At 49.0% G+C, this 23,438-nt stretch overlaps 1 protein-coding gene across 2 annotated transcripts; it reads right to left on the minus strand.

The window, feature by feature from the left end:
• Window positions 1–22,949, minus strand: Smarcb1 (SWI/SNF related, matrix associated, actin dependent regulator of chromatin, subfamily b, member 1). 2 transcript variants are annotated; one of them, XM_036167343.1, is made up of 9 exons: window positions 22,638–22,949; window positions 18,977–19,088; window positions 17,226–17,355; window positions 12,026–12,163; window positions 10,930–11,057; window positions 9,336–9,502; window positions 7,485–7,675; window positions 621–752; window positions 1–329 (listed from the first exon to the last, which is right to left on the minus strand). In XM_036167343.1, the coding sequence occupies exons 1-9, from the start codon at window positions 22,728–22,730 to the stop codon at window positions 290–292; spliced, it is 1,131 nt and encodes a 376-aa protein (XP_036023236.1). In that variant the 5' UTR covers window positions 22,731–22,949; the 3' UTR covers window positions 1–289. The 2 variants fall into 2 exon arrangements, with proteins under 2 accessions (XP_036023236.1, XP_036023235.1); XM_036167342.1 differs by having other exon boundaries at window positions 18,950–19,088.
• Between the last annotated feature and the right edge of the window lie 489 nt (window positions 22,950–23,438).

Raw genomic sequence — 23,438 nt, forward strand, 5'->3', positions numbered from 1 at the left:
GAAGCTCAACTGGTTACTTTTATTTAAAAAGTGTTGCTAGCTCTGTCTGGGGCTCCTATACAAAACCAAAACCAACCCAAACGAGGCTGCTTCCTGATGTTAGACTTTGGGGGACAGTGCCCGGCTTAGCAAATGGAATGTGTGCTGAAGGAAGGCACCCAGGAGACCCTACCCCATTCCTACCCATTCCTCAGGATGGCACCAGCTGTCCCTTTGCCTCTCTTTACCACAGAGGAAGCAAAGGCAGTCTTTTGAGATGCTCCGTGGAAGCTGAGCATGGATGGCTTCATCACCAGGCTGGGGCAGTGTTGGCAAGACGCCTCATTCGCCTGAAGTAGGAGAAGAACAGGTGGTCAGCTGGGGCCGGTCACAGCTCTGGGTGGCCACCCTCCTAGGTATGTTACTTTTCTAGAGTAGGTGGTGTGGGGCCCATCTAGCAGGAATAGTCTCCAGCCTTTTTCTTGACCTTGCCAGTCTGCTGCACTGGCCCTGTTAATCTCTATGGAAACCCTGAGACCTGCCAGGGGATGTTGTTCTCTTCAAGGAAATGTACCCTGGGGCCTGATCCCCACAGAAACTTCCCCTGCCTCTGCCAGGGAAGAGGGTGCCCAGGGGTGTACCTTGTGTTCCGGTCTTGATCCCGGATCTTCTTCTCCATCTCCGCATCGGTCAGTGTCTCCAGCAGGGGGCACCACTGATCAGCGTCTCCGGTATTCCGGATGGCAATCTCAACTGTGGGAAGTGGGTTCTCACTGAGGGAAGGGAAACGGAGAGGAACAGGGACTAGTTAACAGAATGGCAGCTCGGAAGTCCCCCAGAAACCACTGCTTTCTACTCTGCTATTCCTTAGCAGATGGCCAGGGCACAGCAGGAAGGCTCACTTCCTTGTCCCAGCTCCTCCCAGCAGCAATGCCGATGGGCAGCTGCAGGGTGACTTCTGAACCTCAAGCAGGATGCCAGAACCTGTCTAGCAGAAACAGTACTACCTACACCCTAGGCAGTCTCCCTGCAAGGCCAATTCTCCTCGGCAAGAACTGAGGGAGATGCTGGCTATGGAGGTAGTTTCTTTGGACAGAACAGTGTCTCAGGTACAGCTGACTGATAGAGACTGTAGCCAGGCTGGTCTACCTTACACTGTCCAGAGTCAATACCCACCAAGACCCACTGATCAGGGAAACACCACAAACTCTAAGGGATGGGGGTGGAGTTGTAAAGGATTTCTCCAGAGGCCTCAACCTCCTCACAGAAGGCTCCTGGGCGGGCCTGCTCTTAACTGTTCTATATACACCTATCCCTTGGCTCACTTCATGGAGTTCACACTAAGCCCTGGAGAAGCCAGCCTGTTTACTTTGAGACAGATAACTGGTTAGCAGAGAACTGGGCCTAGAAATGGTATCTCAAGGCTTGGAGTCCTTCAGAGAGCACCGAACTGCACCCTAGAGTGTCTCTTGCCAAATGGATACAACGGTGTGAAGGAAATGGGAGGAAGACTACAGGGTACAAGTACTGGGGGATGGGTGTGCCTGTGCCGCTCTGCACCGCGGTTTCCAAGTTGTAAGAGGAAGCCAAGGAGGTACCTAATGTGTCATAGCAAACCCTAGCCTAGCAGGAAGCCTCACAGTGAGGCTCTACCCAGGTCCTCTCCTCCCTCCACTGTCACACTGCCCTTCCAGCTAGGTGGCCTTCCTGTCACTTGAGGAGATGGCCTCCCTTCTCTACCTACAATCTTAATCAGGTGTATGCCCACCTGCTGCCCTGCAGTACCTTGTCAGCTCTGGGAAAGGAGGAGACAGAGCCCAAGTGATACTTGGCAGATGAAAATGGGATAAGCAAGCTGACTGGGCTGTTTCGGTCTTTGTCTGAAATATGGCAGCAGAGTTTACTATCGGGAGGCTTAACATTCAACAACCAACATTCACTGCCTAGGCCTCTTCAGAGCCAGACAAGTCCTTACACAGCCTCTCTCGGGCTTCAGGAAGAGTGGACTTCACAAAAGTCCTACACCACATTGGATTGTAGAGTCACAATCCTTCATCACTGCACTAAGCCAGTACAGGCCAATCCTGGCATCTGAGAGCCCATCCTAGCCCAACTCAGAAAGGTTGGGCTTGGGCCAATAAGGGTTTCAGGGGCCTTGAGCCTGGATTAAAGCCAGAGTACGGGTGAAGCTGGTTCCACAGACTGGGGAACCCTGTCTTCTTGCAGACACAGGTCTGATGTACTATGGAAGCTCACAGCTGACATCTATACCCACAGGCTCCACAGAACCTGGAAGCCCAAACTCTTGCTAGTGACTCAGAGGCCAGGCACCAGTCAGCCCCCACCCTGCGGTCCCAGGGCAGACCTCTTCTCAGCAGCTTCATTTGGAAATCCAGGAACAGCCCAGGCAGACTCATCCCTCATCTCCAGGTCATCTCCCTTGGGAGGGCAGGCTTTGAAAGGCGCCAAGCCCAGGCAGAAGGAAGCAAAACATGTTTTTCTCTGAATTTAAATACAAGCTGGCAAACAGGCCCAGAGGCCCCATTGTTTACCTCCTCGACTCTGGGAAGATTTCACACCACGAGTTTGTTCAAAAATAGAACTACTAGAGCTGACCATGAAGGAATGGGCATAAAGCCAACACTAGCTGCCTTGGCTTTATGGGGACACACAAGCAGAGATGCTGCCCTGAGCCCCAAGTTTGTGAGCCAGCATCCATTATTCCAAGGGGATTCATACTCATGAACTTTGAGACCAGGAAGGACCCTGGACATTCTCTGACCACACAAACACCCCTTTAAAAGCTGTTAGAAGACACTAATGGAGTGGATTCAAGTTTACTTTTGATGTAGGAGTTGTGTTGTTTTTTCTCTGTGTAGTCCAGCCTGTCCTACAACTCAATATGTAGACCAGGCTGACCTTGAACTCAGATCTACCTGCCTCTGCCTCTCAAATGCTGGAGTTAAAGGTGTGTGCCAACATGTCAGATCTGGATGTAGGACTTTTTTCTGTGATGTACTGGCAAGCTGAGAAGCAGTATCATCCTCCCTCTATAAAGAAGAGAATGGAGACTTCAGGAAGAAATGACCTGTCTAAGGCCACTTAGCTGGGGGGAAAGAGGCCGAATTCTACACTCACCCTTATGTTTGCAAGCCACAGCTGCCATGCCCCTTAGGACAGGATGAGAGGTCCACATACTCGCTAGGAAAGGGCAATCTGTGGGCAAACTGCTGATACAGTATGCCTCTGCACTAGGCAATGGTTTCTAAAATGTCACACACACACACACACACACACACACACACACACACACACACTCCAACCAACTAAAAAAGCCAAGTGAACTGGACTATTATCAAAATAACTTTTGTGCTGCAAAGGACACTATCAAAAGAGTGAAAAGGCAACTCAAGAGGATGGGAAAAAATATTTACAATCATACCTACTAGGCAATGTGTATCCAGTTATATGGAGAACTCTCACAAATCAACGATTAAAAGAAAAACCGGTTAAAAACACAGGCTAGTGAGATGGCTCAGTGTGAGGTCCTGAGTTCAATCCAGAGTACCCACATGGTGGAACGAAGTAACTTCCTCCTAAATTTGTCCTTTGACATCCACACATGTATACATGCACACATCCTCCCCAAAATAAACTGGGGTTGGGGTGAATGACCTGAGCAAGCCACTTTCAAAGACATACATACATACAGGGCCAATAATAATGAAGAGATATTCACCAGGAAACACAACTCCAGCCTATCACTTGACACCAGGATAGCTAGTCAGAACAGCAAGACAATCCCTGGCTAGAGTGTAGAGCCTGGGCCCACAGCACTGCTGGGTTCTGCAGGATGCTGCAGCCTCTGAAAAACAGCTTAGCAGTTCCTCAAATGCCAGGTGTGACAGCTCATCCTATGATCCAGGCTCAGAGGAGGCTGAGCCAGTGGGACTGCCATGAACTATATATTAGAGGCTAGTCTGAGCTACAAAGTGAGATCCTGTCTCAATAAAACAAGCAAAACACAAGTTAACCAGGTACCATATAATTCAGAAATATTAGAGAGCCAAGAGAACTGCCAAGAGTGTTTCTACACAAACATACAAATGTCCTTAGCGTGATTTACTATAGCCAAAAAGTAGAAGCAACCCACAGCAGAACAGTAAGTCAAATGTATAGATTTAATCAATGGAATATTATTCAGCCATAAGACCAGAGCTCTGATAATGCTACAACATAGATGACCCTTGAACACATTATTCTAGGAAGCTGATAAGGCCAAATAGTGCCAGACTGAGCTTTGTGGTGGGACTCTGGCTCCATAGAGTGAAAACCAACCAGACCAAACCAAACCAAACCCAATATACATTTAAGAAGACCAGGTACAGTGATTCAGACCTATAATTCCATCATTTGGAAGGAAGGTAAAAGCATGAAGATCAGAAGTTCAAGATGTGCCTGAGCTACAGAATGAGTTGAAGGCCAGCAACTCAGTGTGACCCTACCTCAAAATCAAAAAGTAAAAAGACACTAAATCTTTATTTATCTCAGGACTTGGAAGGCAGAAGCAGGCAGATCTCTGAGTTCGAGGTCAGGCTGGTCTACAAGCACATTCCAGCACAGCCTTCGGTTCAATCTCTAATAATGTAAAAACTAAACAAATTTTTAAAGTACAACAAATGACTAAATGGTGTGGTGTGAATTGTCTCTCAATGGGTTGTTATAAAAATAAAACCCAGGCTGGGCTAGCTGGTGGAAGTCTACGAGGATACCTATCGTCTATGGTACACACCTAACTAGCCCAAAGGGGTTCTAGCAGGTTCCCTCACCTAACTGCTGATGCTACACCAGCAGAGATCCATGTTTCTGTCCCTCACTTAGGCTCAGCTGCCAGCCTCTGACTGAGTACACCTTCACCTTTCTGCCCAGCACACGATCTTGACAGGGCTGTGGGTACTAGCAGCCCCAGGGACAGACACTAGTCACTGAGCTCTATACAGTGCTTGTAGTGGGCATCTGAACATCTGCTCTACCCTTCCTAACCCAGCCAGTGCTCACACCAGCCAGCTTCACCTTACTGTGTGCCCACCCCCAGCCGTTGGGTACACTAGGAGTCAAAGCACACTGGCAGCCACACATAACACACCTGTCTTTCTCCTGTGCCAGACAGGATGCCCTTTGCTGGTCCCTGGCTTTGGAGCAAAGGGGCTGGCTCAGGAGAAGTTATCAGCCATTTTTCTGTAGACAATTCTCCTAAGAGCAGCAAACTCCCTGCTGCCTAACCCAGCTCCATTCCTCATCAATCCCATTTCCCCATATTTGTCATAGCCCTTCTTAAAAAAAAAAAAGGATTTAAAAAATTTTATCTGCTTTATTGTAATTTTATGTGTTTGAGTTACTTTGCCTCCATATATGTATGTACTAGGTGCACATGAAGACCAGAAGAGGGCACCACATACCCTGAAACAAGTTACAGATGGCTGTGAGCCACCATGTGGGAGCTGGCAATCATTCTGGGTCTCTGCAAGAGCAGCCAGTGCTCTAACCTCTGAACCATACCTACAGAGCTACGTCACAGCCCTCTTGTCCTCATTCTGGTTCTGAGATGTATGTGTTGCTAGAGTTCTGTACATTCAGTTCTGTACTCTAGGAGCCTACAGCCCTACCAGTTTGTCACCCCCTCTCCCCACCACGCTTCTTGTCCCTGTCCTGGTCTTTATCAGGCCATCTAAGGCATGGGCATCATGGTCTTGCTCACACATGCCCTGTGACCAGCAGCTCTCTCTGCTACTCTGTGGATACAACCAAAGACAAGAGACCGTGGGATGGGTACGGAAGGATATGGGACATGGACATGCAGAGAAAGGCAAACTGTCTGCAAGGAACTTAGTGTGCTTTCAACATGAAGTGACAGCTTAGAACTTGAAACTTGTTTTAGGGGTCATGGAACTCGGTGTTTGTCATACTCTCTACATGGCAGAACCCAGGCCAGGGCTCCTTCTCCCAGAGAGAAACTGCAAGGATAATAGGGACCACAATCATTGTCTTGGGTAAGTGGCTAAGAAATCCCGAGTTTCACATGTCCATGAGGTGAGGTGATGCAGTGCTGGGGATACAGGAAGCATCAGTTTTGGCTGCTCCTTTCCTCCGGATTTTTAGACTCTGATTCTCATGTACCCCGATTGTCATTGCTAGGTCCCTTGCAGTGTGGGTAGCATCCTAGCTGCCCAGATGGTACAACACACGGGACAGGTGTTGAGAGCTCACCAGACCCCATTGGCTGGGAAGATAAAGTAGCCCTTTCTGACTCTGAAAACAAGTGCTTAGGACATGTTCCAGGAATCCATGCAGGCCACCGTGGGAGGGATGTTTACTTGCTCAAATTTCTTCCAGGGTGGGCCTATACTTACTCTCAAGGATTTGAAATCTGAACTCAGAACTAAGGACCACAGCAGAGGCAGGCCCTTCCTGTCTACACCTGAGAACTCAAGCAATGTCCCTGAGTCCTAACCTAACACTACTGGGTGGCTTCCAGGGCGTTTGCTCTGGGGCACAGGAGAATTGCAGGTGACCGGGAGTTTATCAAAACCTGAAGCCATCTGGGATCTGATAAGGTAAATGCTGCTAAGTGTTGGCAACAGAAGAAAATGGTGTCAGCAGGAGCCATCAGGAGTCCCCAGAAGCTGTATCCTTCACAGCACCGTGAAGGCCACCACTTGGTAGGTACCTGCTGCTAGAAGCTGCCAGCTGCATGTGCACAGTTCTGAAGTGAGCTCCCCTCAACTGATTGTGGATGGGTCCTCTGTGTCACTGTCGCTCCCAGGAGCTGTACAATGTCCCCAGGCATCACAGGACCTCAGACTGGACTCCGGGGAACGAAACTGTTCTACACTGGCTCTCAGGCCTCCTGGCCTTGGCTTCACACAAAGTGAATGGACACTTTGGCTGCACCCACAAGTAGGCTTTCTGCAGAATGGTGAGGCACGGGACAGACATCAAGACTAGAAAACAGAGCTGCTTGGCCAGTGGGCTACTAGAGGGTGACAACAAGCAACACATGTGCCTGCTTAGCATGTCAAGGGCGTCGGCTGGGGGGCTCATACCCTTTTGGATGTGCCTCGTTCCTTCTCGCCCAAAAAATTTTAACATTTTATGTGTTGGGGTGTATTGCCTAAATGGATGTCTGCATGCCCTTTATGTTCCTTGTGCTTACAGAGCGCACTGGATCCCTACCCAACAGAAGGTCCCTATCTCCAGCCCGTTTTCTCTTCTTGTTCATACTGACAGAAAGCCATAAGGAAGATGATTCTTGGGATGGCTGGTAAACTTAGCTGAGTCCAAAACCTAGTAGCAAACTCCCTGAATTGCCATGTCTTTGCAAAAAGCCCTTTGTTCTTGCTTTTGCTAAGCATTCCAGTTTCTAGTGAAGTCTTTTTCCAATGTAGGCAAAAAAGTGGACAAAACCGTGAGACCAGAGGGAAGGAAGAACGTGCTAGTTATCCTACCTGAAGGCGTAGGTCTTCTGGTGCCAGCTCAGCTGTCCTCGGATGCTGTACGCGATGGTGGTGACAAACTCTCCGCCCAAACCCAGCTCTGAGCACAGCTTCAGGGCGAACTTCTCTGGGGAGTTCTCCTTCTCTGACATGTCCCATTCAAACTGGTCCACCAGGGAGATGTTGCCCACGTGGATGTTCAGCTGTAGCAAGAACCAGTAAGCACAAGTGAGGGCAGCCCAGGATGCTGTGAGGAGGTGGGGACAAGCCATTTTCAGTTGCCAGGTCCGAGTGAATTCTGCCCATGACTCAAGCTAAGAACCAAGGCCGGCCTGTTCCTTGTTTACAAAACAGGACCAACCTCACACACCGCCCAGGTTGTCAACAGACACTGAGGCTCTGAGTTCGCACCTTACCCTCTCTTCTCATCCCCCTTGTCATCTCATGCTGGCCAAGTGTCTTCTTTGTCCTTTACACCTGTGGCGACCAATTTTTGTAGCTATGCTGACCACGTAGGGCCCTTGAGTCTGTTTTAAGCCACTGTCTATACCCTAATGTCACTGCTTTACAACCATCTTGCCAAGCGGCTCACAGCTACACCTGCCTTATTTACTCCTTACCCTTAGAAAGACATGCCTATTTCCAAACACCAACTCCACAAAGTTGCCCTCTGACCTCCATCCATCATGGCACACACATACTAATAATAGTTGAAAAAAATTCAACACAGCAAGACACATGCATCATAGCACACAAACTAATAATAAAGCTAAAAACGCTGGGTGGTGGTAGTGCACACCTTTAATCCCAGCACTTGGGAGGCAGAGGCAGGTGGATCTCTGCAAGTTTGAGGCCAGCCTGGACTACAGAGCTAGTTCCAGGACAGACAGAGTTACACAGAGAAACTGTCTCAAAAAACCAAAAACGGAAGTAATAATAAAACAAACCAACAGATGAAGCTAACGTCACCCACCAGGATGACTATTATCAAACAAGGAAGTAAGGAAGGGAGGAGGAAGGAAAGAAGGGAGGCAATAACAACTTTTGGTGACTATGGGAGATACTGGAACCTTTGTGCATTGTTAGTGGGAATGTAAAATGGTCCAACTGCTGTGCAAGTCTGATAGGTCCTCAAAAAATTAGACAGCCAAGTGATCTGGCAATTTGAGCTTGTGAGTATAAGCCCTGAAGAAGTGAAAGCAGGATACAAACAGGTATTTGAATTATGAAATATTTCTGGCCCAGTACTTAAGAATATGACTTTGAGAGGCTGGAGAGATGGCTCAGAGGTTAAGAGCACTGACTGCTCTTCCAAAAGTCCTGAGTTCAATTCCCAGCAACCACATGTTGGCTCACAACCACCTGTTATGAGATTTGGCACCCTCTTCTGTATTAATAATAATAAATAAATCTTAAAAAAAAAAAAAAAAAAAGCTGGGCGGTGGTGGCACACGCCTGTAATCCTAGCACTCGGGAGGCAGAGGCAGGTGGATCTTTGTGAGTTCGAGGCCAGCCTGATCTACAGAGCGAGATCCAGGAAAGGCGCAAAGCTACACAGAGGAAACCCTGTCTCAACCCCCCCCCCCCAAAAAAGGAATATTACATTGATGCTGCACATCTCACTATGAGCTCTCATACTTCACCACCAGCTGCTTTCACCTGCTAACTCGGGGACTGGCTCAGTGCCTGACGGAGATATAGCAGCACTGGCTGTCCTACCCACAATGTGACACTTCACTCTGCAAAGTCAGCCCTCCCATTCCTGAGGACAGTCGGGCTGTCCCTGAGAGATGCCTTCCCAGAAACTGCATCCCAAGCAAGGAACCCTGACGGACTTCCAAGGGCTGAGGACTCTGCACCTACCTTGATGATGACGCGCTGGTCAGATTGGTCCTCCAGGATGCTGTCTGTGGGGTAGGACTCAATCTGCTGTCTAATGGCAGAGGCAATAGCTGGCACGAAAGTCAGTGGGTTCAAATCCAGGTCGTCACAAAGGATTTCTGAAAACATCTCAGGGGTCATCAGCTTCTCTGAATCAGAAAATGCAAACATTCCAAGCTATTTGCAGAGCCTCATTTTATGGTGTCCACACCTGTCCTGGCTCCTCCCATTTCTTCCTCCTTTGTCAACCCTCCCCTCATGCTGATGAGGATGACTGGGCAACTGAACGGCCTTCCCAGACGCTCAGAGCAGCAGAGGAAGAAGTGTCCTTTCCCTTTTGGCCCACAGCATGCAGATACCTGCCCCTGGGGAATCTTCCCATGGTTCACTATGAAACCAGTGTGTGCTCTCAGAAGCACACTTGGGCAGTCAAGATCTAGGCCATGTCCGTCAACATCAGGGTCCCTCTTTTGCAGCCACAACTACTTGCCTCCACCGCTCTTCACCTGTGGTGTGTTTCTATAATCTGAGCCTCCACCGCTCTTCACCTGTGGTGTGTTTCTATAATCTGAGCACTTGAAGAATTGAAATCATTCCTTATGCAGCTTTGGGAGTAACTTTTTTCTAGTCAAAGAAATCTTCAGAGAAGCTAGCCGTGGTGGTGCATACCTTTAATACCAGCAGTTGGGAGGCAGAGGCGGATGGATTGCTATGATTTCGAGGCTAGCCTGGTCTACATAGTGAGTTCCAAGCCAACTAGGGCTACATTCTGTCTCAAAAACAACCAACCAACCAAAAGTTCTCCAGAGATCCATGCCGGTTGTTATTTCCTTTTTATTACTCATTAGTATGCTGTGTGTGGGGGTGACATTTTATTTAAGTATTTACCCACGGAAGGGCATCTAGGCTTCTTCTAATTTCTGGCTATCATGCATAAAGCTTCTATCAACATTCACATGTAGGTTCAGTGGAAACAGATGCCTTCAGAACCTCTCTGGGACACATGCTCTACACTGTAGCTGCTCGCTCATATAGGAGTCAAACTGTAAAACATGTTTAGTTTTTGAATGGTTTTTCGGTGCAGCGTAGACATTTATATTTGCACCAGTGTGAGGGACTCAGTTCTTCCCTTCCTCACTGGTGTTGTCCCTAGTCTTAATTTGCATGTCTGGAATAGCTAATCAAGCAGAACTTCTTTCCAATGTTTGTTCCCATCTGTGTAGCTTCAGTGAAATGTATCTTCCTGTCTTCTGTCCTCATTCTAAAGGACTTTAGATTTATTTTTATGTTTGTGGTTGTTTTGTCTGCATATATGTCTATGTACCACTTACATGCCTGGTGCCTGTAGAGACAAGAAGGTATTGGATTCCCTTGAAATGGAATTACAGACCTGCTGTGGGATGTTCTGTATGCTGTGAATATGTATTGCTCTGGATGAACCCAGAATTTGCAGCCTTAAGAACCATTCCATAAACCATAGTTTCAAACGTCAAGACGAGAATCTGCCTGACAGGCAGTGGGTTGGAAAGTGGGCCAATTTCATATAAAGCCCAGGCAAAGCTGACTATCCACATACCATTCATGTTCCAGGTAAAGGCATCCCGCAGCTTCTGCCCATCTATCTCCATGTCCAACCGGATGGGGACCAGCACCTCAGGCTGTGATGCATTCTCATGGATCACAGCTGGATCATGATCATCAAAGCTGAAAATGAAACCACAGCAGCTGTCAGTCAGGGCTCCAGGGTCCCCTATGCCTAGGTCCCCAGGGACACAAGTTTCTAGCTTCCCTTTGCACTGTGGATTACTGTAAATATGGTTGGAACAGATAGGCCATTTCTTATAGGCATTTGTCATCTAAGACTGAGGTAGCACAGAAGAGGTTATCAGGGTCCCGAGGCCAGTCTAATGGGAGTGCAGAGGGGCAAAAACAACAAGCTCAAACATGTCTATGGTTATTCTGCAACAGCGTGGGGCAGTGCGCTTCACAAATGCACCAGCAGAGCCAGGAAGCTGCTGCCCTAGGAAGAAGAAAACCTAGACATGCCAGCTCATGCCTGTAATCCCAGCACTTGGGAAGCCAAGGCAGGAGAACTGCCAGGTCAGATACTGTAGGTCACTGTAGGGTACAGCGTGAAACCCTGTCTCAAAACAACAAAAACTACCCCCTTGCCCTTGAGGCTCAGCAAACACCTCGGAAGAGGGGTGGAAAAACACTGAGGCCTTAGATGAAAGTGTAACGAACCTCTGACGGGAGCAATGCCCTGCTCACACCTTGATCAGACTCCTGCCTTTAGAAGAGGAGAGCATAAATCTGCACTGTTCTAAGTCACTACAGCGTTGTGTTGCAGTAGCCACAGAGAACTGACAGAGTGGGAGTCACGTGGATATCACCCCAAACCCCTCAGCAAAGAAAGGCCTAGAGACTATGTCCCTAAGAATTACACTGAGATGCTAGGGAAGGGGGAAAATGGGAGAGAACAGAGCAGTGAGCCAGGGGGAATGGGGAAAGCCAAGGATGATGTCCGGAAGTAAGAGCACAGCGGCAGTGGCAGGGAGCATTTGTGAAAACACGGGTCACTGAACAGTGCCTCTCTGGGAATGAGCCTACAGTGCACTGGAGAAAGGAGGGGGGCATCTGTGCAGAGGCCAAGCATAGCAGCGCTTGCTCACCACAAGGGGAAGGTTCTCTTCTTGTCCCGACCCATGCGGTTCCTGTTGATGGTGGTGGAACATGGCACAGCGTCCAGATGGTGGGAACTGTTGGGCAGGGTGGGTACCCACTGGCTGTTTCTCTTGGCCTTCTGTTCCCTGGAGAGACAGAGAGAGAAAGTAACCCCTTCAGACCAGGAGTCGGTTCTGCTCACTTGGACTTTACTCCTGTTCAGTCTGCCAGTCTCCAAGCTCCTGTGGAGGACATCTGCACATTTCTTACACTGTAGGACTCTTCTTGGCACCTAGAGGCACCTGTCTGAGAAGAAGGGCACAGAAGTATTAGGTGCAGGGCGGGGTATGGTGGTGCAGTCTTTAATCCCAGCACTCAGGAGGTGGAGGTAGGTGGATCTCTGTGAGTTCCAGGACAGCCAGAGTTACACAGTAAGATGCAGTCTCAAAAAACAGACAAAGAAAGAGGTGTTACCATGGCCACGATGCACTGCACGCCATGCTCGCAGACATGGTTTGCACAGGAGCACAGCCCTAATCAGGGAAAGGAGAGTAAGACACAGACTTTCCAGAATGCTCTGGAAAAGGGAGTCAGATGCGGAGTCAGGGCTCAATGGGCAAAGATCTGCAGCAACGGAGACTTGATAGGATGGGGCCAAGCTGGCTTCTCTAACTGCTAACCCTCACTCAAAAGATGGTGATGCTGTAGGACAGTGGGGGGGGGGGGGGGGGGGGGGGCGGGGCAGCAGGAGTAAGACACTGTCTCAGTGAAGGAAGGGCTCCAATTACAGCGTCTCTTGAGTTCTTGCCCAGCTCCTGGCTAAGAGTCCCTAAATGCCTAAAAGGGTTAATGTGATCGATTTCTGAGGCCATGTCTTGATATGCTGCCTAGGCTGGCCCTGACTTCCTGGGTTCAAATGAAGCCTTCTGAGGAGCTGGGGCTACAGAGATGGCTGGTTGTGATTTTCTATGTGCTGGCCATTCCAAAATGCACTGACAAGGCTTCTAGTCTCTAACTCATGAACTATACAAGTGAGGAAAATGGGTTGATAAGTATAATCTAGGAAATAGCACTGGAGATAACCAACCAGCCCATGCAACATGAAAAACTCTCTTTCCCCAAACTCCAGGTTGCTGTTACTATTGGGAAAATTCCCAAAGCTACTCCACACTAGGACCCTCTATGCTTTGCTTGTGTGTCCTGCCTAGTGAGACCCTGGCTGGAGGATCGGGAGCCACTGTGTGCTGCCCACTGTGCGTTAGCTTTAACTGTCTATTTGACACAGCCCAGAATCACAGGGGAGGGTTTCAATGAGGAACCTAGATCTAGGCTGGCCTGTGGGCATTTTGTGGAGAATGGTCTTGATTGTTAGTTGGTATGAAAAGAACCAGCCTCTGTGGGCAGCACCATTCCCTGGTATATATAAGAATGTAGGAGCTAGCTGAGGCATTAATCCTAGCCCTCAGGAGGCAGAGGGAGGTGAATCTCTGGGAGTTCCAGGCAAGCCAGGGCTACAGAGTGAAATCCTGCCTCAAAAAAAAGGAATAAAAAGCAAGCCAGTGATGCAAACAGGCAGGATGGGTACGTGTTTCTCCTTGCCCTTGACTATGGATGTGAGGTGACTAGCTGGGTTCCTCCCTGACTGCCCCTCAATGGTGAACTATAACTTGAATTGTAAGCCAAATAAACTTTGTCCTGCTTCTAAGTTGCTTTTTGTCAGGGGATTTTAGCACAGCAGCAGAATGGACACCAGAACACTTACCTATCTACCCCACTACTGCACTCACGGCTCCTGTAGTAACTGTGCCCTCGAGTTCAAAGTGAGGCAAGAACCCTTTCTAAGAAAGGTCAGGACTTGGTCCTTGGGGGCAGAGCCTTTAAGTATAACCTTTACTCTGAAGAAAAAAAGCTAGGATCACTTAACACCTGTAATGCTAGGTCTGGGAGCAACCTCTGGGCAAGGGTGGGCAGGGAATGAGCCACAGTGCCGAGTTTGGCCAGGACCTTACCAAGTCTATAGCACCACAGGTCCGGCTCTGACCTTAAGGTCAGCTTTCACCCTTGAGACCTGGACCACAGCCCAGCAACTGAGACTAATCTGCACATGCTCAACAGCTGGGACGGCAAGTCCAGTTTCCATCTCAGCCTCTGTGGACAAACGGTTCATGAGAGTGTGAAATTTTAAGTAGCAAATTCTTAAGCCCTATCCAGATTAAATGAGTACCCATCTCTGGAGAGGGCTGGCATTCTTCGCACCTTCCAGACAATTCCAGCACAGCTGGGCTTGTATCTGGAAACTGCAGATCTTCACTATTTAGTCTTCTGTGCTGACCCCATCCCTTGACCCTCAAATCCTGCCTGTCTCCAACCTTGCTCCTATGGAAAGAACTTCCCAAGAATCCTAAGAGGGGACAAATTACCCAGCGACAGGATAACTGCAAGGCCCAATGTCAGGCTGACTGGGCACTGGAGCTGCTTACTTCAAACACTGGACACCCCATCCCTGTTGTTTTGGCTTCCAAGGCAATGGACATCTACTCCCTCAGCTGGTCCTCATATGACACAATCAAGAAATTGTTTACCGCTGTATAAAGGGTTCCCAGCTGACTTGTGCAAACATAAAAGTGTCATCCAGATGTACATAATTTCCTTCTGTGACTTCCTGGGAAGGTCTAGTTATCCTTATGTTCTTACCACATCCCTTGGGGAAAACAGGAATCTGCTGAGCATGCGTCTACAGCGCCCACCAGCCTGGATGCATGCCATCTTCTCTGGGGGCTGAGGGGGACCAGAAAAGCAATCTAACAACAAAGATGAAGACAAACCCGGATGGAAATCATTTTCCACAGCCACATCACTCTGAACAATACCTTCCTCCCTTCCTACTCTCTGGGTTTTGTACATTAACATTCGTTTCTTTTCTTGCTCCATTTTTTGATAAGGTCTCACTATGTAGCCCAGACAGGCCTTTAAGTCAAGACCCTCCTGCCTTCACTTGAAAGTTCTGGGATTACAGGTGTGGCCACATTGACTAGCTTTTATTATTAAGCTTTGAATTTTTAAAATGACATGAGTGACTGGGGATGTAGCTCAACGGTAGAACATGTTTTAGCAAAGAGGCCCTGGGCTCCATTCTCCACTCCACCCACAACAGAACAAGATTACAGAAGAAGACAAACATTCTTCCCATGTTTGTTTACCTCTTGTATTTCTAGATGTGGACTATCTTCTAGTTGTTTGTATTCTATGGTCTGGGGTGTAGCTCGGTGGTGGACACATCTCATGGAGTCCTGGGTTCAACCTCTAGCACGACTACCCCCTCCCCAAATCTATTGGAGTTCTCAGTTTACTTTTAAGTCTAGATGTGCAGACACTACATACCACACAGTACATTTTTTAATTACTAGCCTTTTGATTGCCACAGATACTTTCATAAAAGTTCCGTTCTAGGCTAGGAAGATGGCTCATGGGTAAAGGCACTTGCTTTGGGAGTATGGTAATCTGAACACATGTAAAGATGGAGGAAACCAACTCCACAAAGCTGCCCCCGACCTCCACATGCATGCCATGTCACACACATGCAAGCTCTCCAGCCCTACAATAATACAGCATGAAAAAGTTATTTTAAAAAAATAACTCCAGAGATGTAACACAGACTTCCAAATGGTCTTATTAATAGAAAAGATACTGGGGTGAAAGCTAAAAGATCAGAGAAACAGAACAAGCCACAGCCAACCTCACCTTACCAACTCCTCAGCCTCTAGAGCGAGACTTCCTGTTTACTCACACCTTATATACTTTTCTGTGCCCTGCCATCTCCCTTTCTCCCTTCCTAGTGCTGGGATGAAAGGCGTGTGCCACCATGTTTCCAGGGTGACCTTGAACTCAGATCCAGATGGATCTCTGCCTCCCAAGTGATAGGATTAAGGATGTGTACCATCACTGTCTTACCTCTATGTCTATGTCTAGTGGCTGGCTCTGTCCTCTGACCCCCAGATAAGTTTATTAGGGTATACATTATATTACACACAGAGGCAGGCAGATCTCTGAGTTTGAGGCTAGCTTAGTCTGCAGAGTGAGCTCCAGGACAGCTAGGGCTGTTACACAGAAAAACCCTGTCTCAAAAAAAGACCCGGAAAAACAACAAAAATTTTTTCTGGCTGGGTAGTGGTGGTGCACGCCTTCAATCCCAGGACTGGTGTGGGAGAGGCAGGTGGTCTCTGAGTTCAAGGCTAGCCTGGTCTACAGAGTAAGCTCCAGGACAGCCAGGGTTACACAGAGAAACCCTGACTCAAAAACAAAAACAGCCAGCGGTGGTGGTGCACGCCTTTAATCCCAGCACTCGGGAGGCAGAGGCAGGCGGATCTCTGTGAGTTCAAGGCCAGCCTGGTCTACAGAGCAAGATCCAGGAAAAGCGCAAAGCTACACAGAGAAACCCTGTCTCAAAAACCAAAAAGTTTGGACCTAAGGATATAGTTCAATTGGTAGAGTACTTGCCTGATTTGCATAAAGTCCTGGGCACTATCCCCAGCACTATTATAACCAGGCATGATGGCACACACTTGTAATCAGAGCATCCAGGAGGTGGAGGCAGGAGGATTCTGAATTTAACACCACACTTAGCTACACAGCAAGTTTAAGACCAGCCTGGACTACATGAGACCCTATCTCAAAAAAAAGGAAAAGGCTCTTTCAAAGTTTTACCTGTGTACATTCAAATCTTATTTCTTTTGTGAGTTTATATGAGTCACAATTTTTTTTTGGGGGGGGGGGGGGCAAATGAGTCCATTTCAGAATATTCCAGAATTCAAGACTTGGCCTCTATTTGTTAAGAATTCCAAAGAGGGGCTGGAGAGATGGCTCAGAGGTTAAGAGCACTGGCTGCTCTTCCAGAGGACCTGAGTTCAATTCCCAGCAACCACATGGTGGCTCACAACCATCTGTAATGAGATCTGGTGCCCTCTGCTGGCCTGCAGTCATACATGCTGTATACATAACAAATAAATAAATCATTAAAAACAAACAAACAAAAAAAAAACCACAAAAAACAGAATTCCAAAGAAACTTAGAAACCTAGGTCAGGCAGTTAGAAACACAGTGAGTAAAAGTGTTGGAAGACATTTCAGTTCATTTTAACTTGTTCTTCATGAGAAACCCCCACCCACCGCATGTCCCTCAAGCATACACACCGAGACCAGGAGGGCGTACCTGAGGTAGGTGGGGGGCTCTGTGCTGATGGACACAGCCTTGTATTTCTCGTCGTTGCCATCCAGAATCTCTTCTACCTCTGAGGCTTTCAGCAGCGTCACACTGGTGGCGAGGGTGGTGTATCCGTGATCTGTGAGCAGAGAGACCCCACTGTGGTCATCCTGCAGCAGTGTGAACAAGCTGCCAACCAATTAGATACAGCACATGAGGTCCTCACATGCAGGAGGTGGGGAAAGCGAGGTGTCAAACTCACTACTGCTGAGTGCTAGCCTCTTCCAAAAGGGCAGTCTGGACTGAGGCTTCACCTAGACACCTTTCTCAGTGGAGAAAGCCTCTGGTGGGATGGATTTGGACAAATTTGCCTCTTAAGAGCACTAGCTCAGGGGCAGACATGTTTGGGGTAGCTGCAGCTTAGGGGCTGCCAGGAAGGCTTCAGAGTAACACCCCAGTGGGAAGAGGTCTGACACCACCACAATCTAAAACACAAAGCAAGGTAGAGATAGAATGAAAGATGAATCCTTTTCTTTTAAAACAAGAGCCCAGAGAGAGTTGGAAAGGACTGCTTCACACCAAGAAGTTACCATCCCTGAGTCAGGCCAGATGTGCTGTCTGGAAAGTAAGGTGGGACTTCATATCACGTGACCCCCAGCTCTTCTAGGGAACCTCTGTCAAGAGTTGCTACTTATCTGCAGGACCTGCTTAGCTTTGCTGGAAGATTCTCTTGGTTATAGGGAAGGAAGGCACACCGCAGAAAGACCACTAAAGACTTATGGGAACTCAGGGAAGGGCAGGCAAAGTTAGGCAGCCACCACGTTAGTGACTGGAGTCCACTTGTGGCAGAGGAGACACAAAGGAAACCATTTTAGGTAACAGCGGATCTCTTTCAGTCGTGGATAAAAAGCAGCTCTGGCTCCTGCATTAAAAGAACCCCCATATACCACGACAGACAAAACTACATTTGCACCTACAGACAAGACACACTACAAAGTGCTAGTGAGCACGCATGCACGCACGTACACGCGCACCTAGGCCCACGGCAGCTCTCTACAGGGTGCCTCTGCTAAGTGGAAAGCAGTTTTGCCACCGGCCAAACGGCATGTTGCACCATCCCCAAATGTCCCTGCTGGAGGCCCCAAATGTCCGAAGAGCATCTTCACTCTGCACAGAGTTGCCACAGCCCAGAGCTTGCACTGGTTTCACGAGCACCAGGCGGCTCACCCAGCAAGCCCGGCACAGGGCAGGCCACATGGAATGGGTACATGCACATGAGCTTAGCACACTGGTTGCCAAGATGAAGTATTACAGGATAAATGTGCTCTGGAGGGAAGCGGTGAAAGCCCCAGAGGAAAGTGAAGGGACCACCATCTGCTACTACGGCTGCACGCAGGTGACTACAGCAACACACTCACAGCGAATGGCAGCAAATCACAGCATTCCTAAAACGTTTTGAGACCAACATGTCTTCACAGCACCTGCTACTGCCCTGGCCCCGGCCCCTCGCGCACCCACTGGCCCAGCCAGGGACACACAACAGCAGAGCACCAAAGACTCCCCGTGCTGCTCTCACCTGAATCGTGTGTGCGCTGGCAGGGTGGCCTGCCCCCGGATGCTCCCTACCCACCTAAGGTCAGGCTGCAGTGAAGACACTGGAGTGAAAACGTTTTATCTTCATGACATAAGCGAGTGGTTTTGAAACAGGTTTACAAACCCTCGTGAAGACGCACCCTTAGTGTTAGGTTTTGTTTTTTTACCATGTGACGATGCAACTATTTTCTTCCTTTCTTCCACAGTGGCTAGTCGCCTCCAGAGTGAGGGGTATCTCTTGTACAGAGAACCTCGGAACATACGGAGGTAGTTTCCCACCTGTGAGTAAAGCAAGAAGGCTCATTATGAGGGAGGGCCGGGCCATCTACCACTATGCCGAGGGGTTCTGGCACAGAGGATTTGCTGGATCAAGGATACGAGCTACAAGGCCTCCAGACGCCAGCCTGTCAGCAGTCATAAAACACATTCTGCTGACATCAAGGGTTCAACAGCAGTGCACATCTGGCTGGAATCTGTATCCTGACATCGGAACCAAGTTCCAAAAGGCCTGGCCAGATGTCTAATGGGGCAGATCCCAGACCTCAGTAAGAAGCTTGGGATTTTGATCTGGACTAAAGAGTTTTTGGCACTTTTCTGAAATCTAAGACTCCTGTGACCTCCTTTCATCTTAAGAAGCAGACTTTGATATTTTTACAAGGCAATAAACACCAAAATGTCTCTAATTTTAGACAGATGCAAGATAATTTGTCCTGCTGCCTGGGTTGCTTTATTTAGTAACAAAACTCAAACCAGAGACACCAAAGAATCTTCTAGAGTCTAAAAAGCACTGTATTAATAATCCCTAGACTATCACATAAATCACTACTCCCCCCAGTAATAGCTTCAGCTTGTTTAGAGCGATACTGTACGTACAGCCTTCATGAAAAGCTTGGCCTACTATTTTCATAAAGATCCATGGTCTCGCTGGCTTTTCAGAAATGATGTCTGCAGAGTCATACTAGAGGACAACCAGGGGATATGGTGCAAGGTGCTGGCTCCATCTGCAAATCTGGGCCTCTTTACTCCCCTGTCAAATGTTTAAAAACTCCTGATTTTTTTTTTTTCTCCTAAGACAGATTCTCACTATGTAGCCTTGGCTAGCCTGGAACTGGCTATGTAGACCAGGCTGGCCTTGAACTCACAGAGATGGACCTGCCTCTGCTTCCCAAGTGCTGGGATTAAAGGGACATGCCACCACGCCAGGCCCTCCAGTCTAAATTCTGCTTTAAAGGATTACTCCTACTATTTTTTCTCATCTTCTCTACCTATCATAGCATACATTTATTAAGAGAAGGTCATTTTTCCACTTTTCTTCCAGGAGAGATTTACAATAGCCCAGAGGTGCTGAGCCCCAGAGCCTAACGGTCTATACAGAGAATAGCAAAGACTCCTTGGTACTATTTGGTTTGTGGGTCATTACTATCCAAAGGTAAAAGTACGGTTTTCATTCATTTTAAAAAACAAGTCAGCAATGTTGTCCCCACAGCTACTGTGAGTGTTCTGCAGGGCATCTGTACCACAGATCCCTCCTTCCTAAGGCCCCTTCAGGGCTTAGGACACTAAGGCTAGACTGCTTGGCTTTTCCTAAATCAGTCTTTTCCCTCTCTGGAATACAAAAATAAAGATTCTGGATTTGGGTATTCATTCTTCAAAATTCTGTGACTTGTGTGGCATATGGCAAGATGGCGCTGACATAGTCAGACCATGGCAGATGCCCTGCCACGGCAGATGCCCTGCCACAGCAGCTCCACAGATGCCAGAGACGCTGCTAGCACTGCCATGTCTGGCCCAGGTGTCTGGATGCTGTAGTCTTTGTCTAAGAGGAAGGAGCCAAAGACCATCATCTAGACAGTACTGCCACGGGAACCACACAAAGGATCCTAAGCTCTTCCCAAAACCAAAGCCAGGCCCCAAAGAGCAAATACCCTGTCCATTTTGGTCTCAGGATAATTATTCTCATTCAGCTGGGAGAGCCAAGAGTAAACAGGCCGAAAGAAGATTGCGGTTAGCTTTTTAAAACCTAAAACATGCTACAACGAAGACCTCAAAGTCATGTATTTCCAGTTTAAGCATCTCCTATGCACGAGAAAAATGGGACCAGCCAAGAACAGAGTTTAATGGAAGAGCATGTGTTCAGCACAAAGCTCTGACCAGCTGTCTTTTAATTGCTCCACCAGATGAGAATTTTCTTTCCATAACTACCACTACCCATTCAGAGTTAGGGCCAAATCTACCCTTCCACATGTTAGATCAGGTAGACGTTTCTTTCAACAAGCTGTTCTGTATAGACTGCTGAAACTGCCCTACGTACCTTGCATTTGAGTAAATGCCCGTTGGCTAACAAGGACCATTCCCAGCTGTGGGAGATGGACAGGCACTGAGTGCATGTCCCCAGCACAGCCACTGGGGGACAGAAGCACTAAAGTGAGGGTGTGAACATGTCACAGCACTTCCCACTTCTTGTCCAGAGAAAATGGCAACGCTCAAGTCCCGACGCCTTGGACAGCATCAGCCACATTACCTGATACAGCTACGTCAAGAACCACAAGGGAACTGCCGCCGGGAGGTAACAGTTGGCATCTGAAATGGCTTTGGCTCTCCATGGTGGACAGCACTCACCTCCTTACACGTCTTATATGTCTACAAATTGACATCTGCACATCTGCAGTTTATGCCCATATCTTTCTTTCCTTTTTTTTTTTCCTTTTGAGATAGGGTCTCACCATGTAGGTCAGGTTGGACTCAAACTCGCCCTCTTCCCTACCTCCTGAGTGCTCAGATTAAAGGTGCACCCCAGTGTCTGGCCGCCCATCTTTTCTTCCCTTCCTTCTTTCTCTCTCTCTCTTTTTCTTTTTTGAAAAAGAGGAACATAAGCTGGTGTGGTGCATATGCTATTACTGATCCCCAGCACTTGGGAGTCAGAGGCTAAGTGGATTTTTGTGAGTTCAAGGCCAGCCAAGGTTACACAGTGAGACCCTGTCTCAAAACAAAAGGGGGGCAATAAACAATCTGTAAAAAAAAAAGGGGGGGTTGGAGATTTAGCTCAGTGGTAGAGTGCTCGCCTAGCAAGCGCAAGGCCCTGGGTTCAATCCTCAGCTCAAAAAAAAAAAGAGAGAGAGAAAGAAAGAGAGAAACAAACAAAAAAAAACTTCATACAACTTGGCTGGTGCAAAGGGCCAGTTGTAGGGTTTTCCTAAGGAAAACGTGTCCACCTGATTCAACAGAGGCTGTCTCTTCTAGTTATGAATTAGCGATCCTTCAGATTTATCCCCTATAGAAACTCAAAATCAGCTCACAGACATCCAAAGTGTTGGTGCTTCTGGCCTCGGGGCCTCATCTACCCAAAAGCAAACATCCTTCTCCAACCACTTTCTACAGATAATAAAGATCATAACGCTTCCGCAGCCCACCTCAGAGGCAAGAAAACAAGGAGGTGGGGAAGCCTTCCTAAGCCCTCAGGCTTACAGCTAGATTTCAAGACCACGGCCGTGGGGCGCGTGAGAGGCAGAACTGCACCTCCACCGAGAAGCACCCATGGGCTTCCGGGACATCCTTTTCGCATCTGCCTGCAGCGCACCGGCTGGAGGCCCCAAGCTAGGGCAGATGCTCGGGGTCTGAACAACGTTAGTGTGGTAGAGTCAACCCCAGAGGGTCAAGAGTGTGCCGGCCACGCCCACCAGGCCACGCCCACCAGGCCACGCCCCAGCCGCGAGCACGCGCCCGCCTCCGCGATGAATGGAGGCGCGCACTCGGCGGGACACACAGGCCCGCTCCGGGCTCGAGCCCGCAAGCCGGTGCCCCGGAAGCCGAGAATGCGCCGCGGGCTACCTCGGAGCCGATCATGTAGAACTCGCCGTCGTCCTCCAGCTGGAACTTGACGGGCTTCTGCCCGAAGGTCTTGCTCAACGCCATCATCATCATGGCGGCGGGGGCAACCGGCAGCCGGGGTCGAGCTGGGAAGAATCCGGTGGGCTGGGGCGGGGCCGAGGTGCGTTGGACCGAAGAGAACGGAGGCCCGGAGGTGAAGAGCGGGCCGGGCGAGCCAGGCGGGCGCTCGTGCCACTACTGGGTTCCTTAGCGGCCGCGGCGACGACGAGCAGGCCACCCTCCGTGCGCATGCGCGGGGGGGGGGGGGGCGCTGACGCTTACGTGCGCGCCGCCGCTTGCGCCACGCCAGGCCGACCGCGTTCCCGCGGGCCCTTAAAGGAACCGGAGCGCTTTTCGCTCCCGGGGCTACCTCCCAAGTCCGGTTTGGAGGAAAACGTCTCAGCGACATAAATAGCCACGGAGGCCCTGCCTCGGGCGGTGGCTTTCCTAGTCGCACAGCCAGGGCTGGCGCTCCGCCCAGGGGTGAAGAAAAGAAATGAGACGATCGGCAGAGAGAAGGACCGCTCCCTCTGGAAGCCTAAGAGAGTCTGGGTGGGATGGCGACCCCAGGCTAGACCTCAGGTTCTCCACCCGAAAGTTCTCTAGGAATAGCTAACTCCGCTGCAGGCCCCGAGGCAGTAGGGAAGAGTGACAGTGCTGGATGGAGGTTGGTACTATTCAGAGATTCAGGTGGTGTGCCAAGTGAACGGGAAGGGCCGCTTGCATTCTTGCCTTAGCTCTGCAAGCTTGGCGCCCACAAGC

The sequence above is a fragment of the Onychomys torridus genome, chromosome 18, assembly GCF_903995425.1.
Source record: "Onychomys torridus chromosome 18, mOncTor1.1, whole genome shotgun sequence".
NCBI lineage: Eukaryota > Metazoa > Chordata > Mammalia > Rodentia > Cricetidae > Onychomys > Onychomys torridus.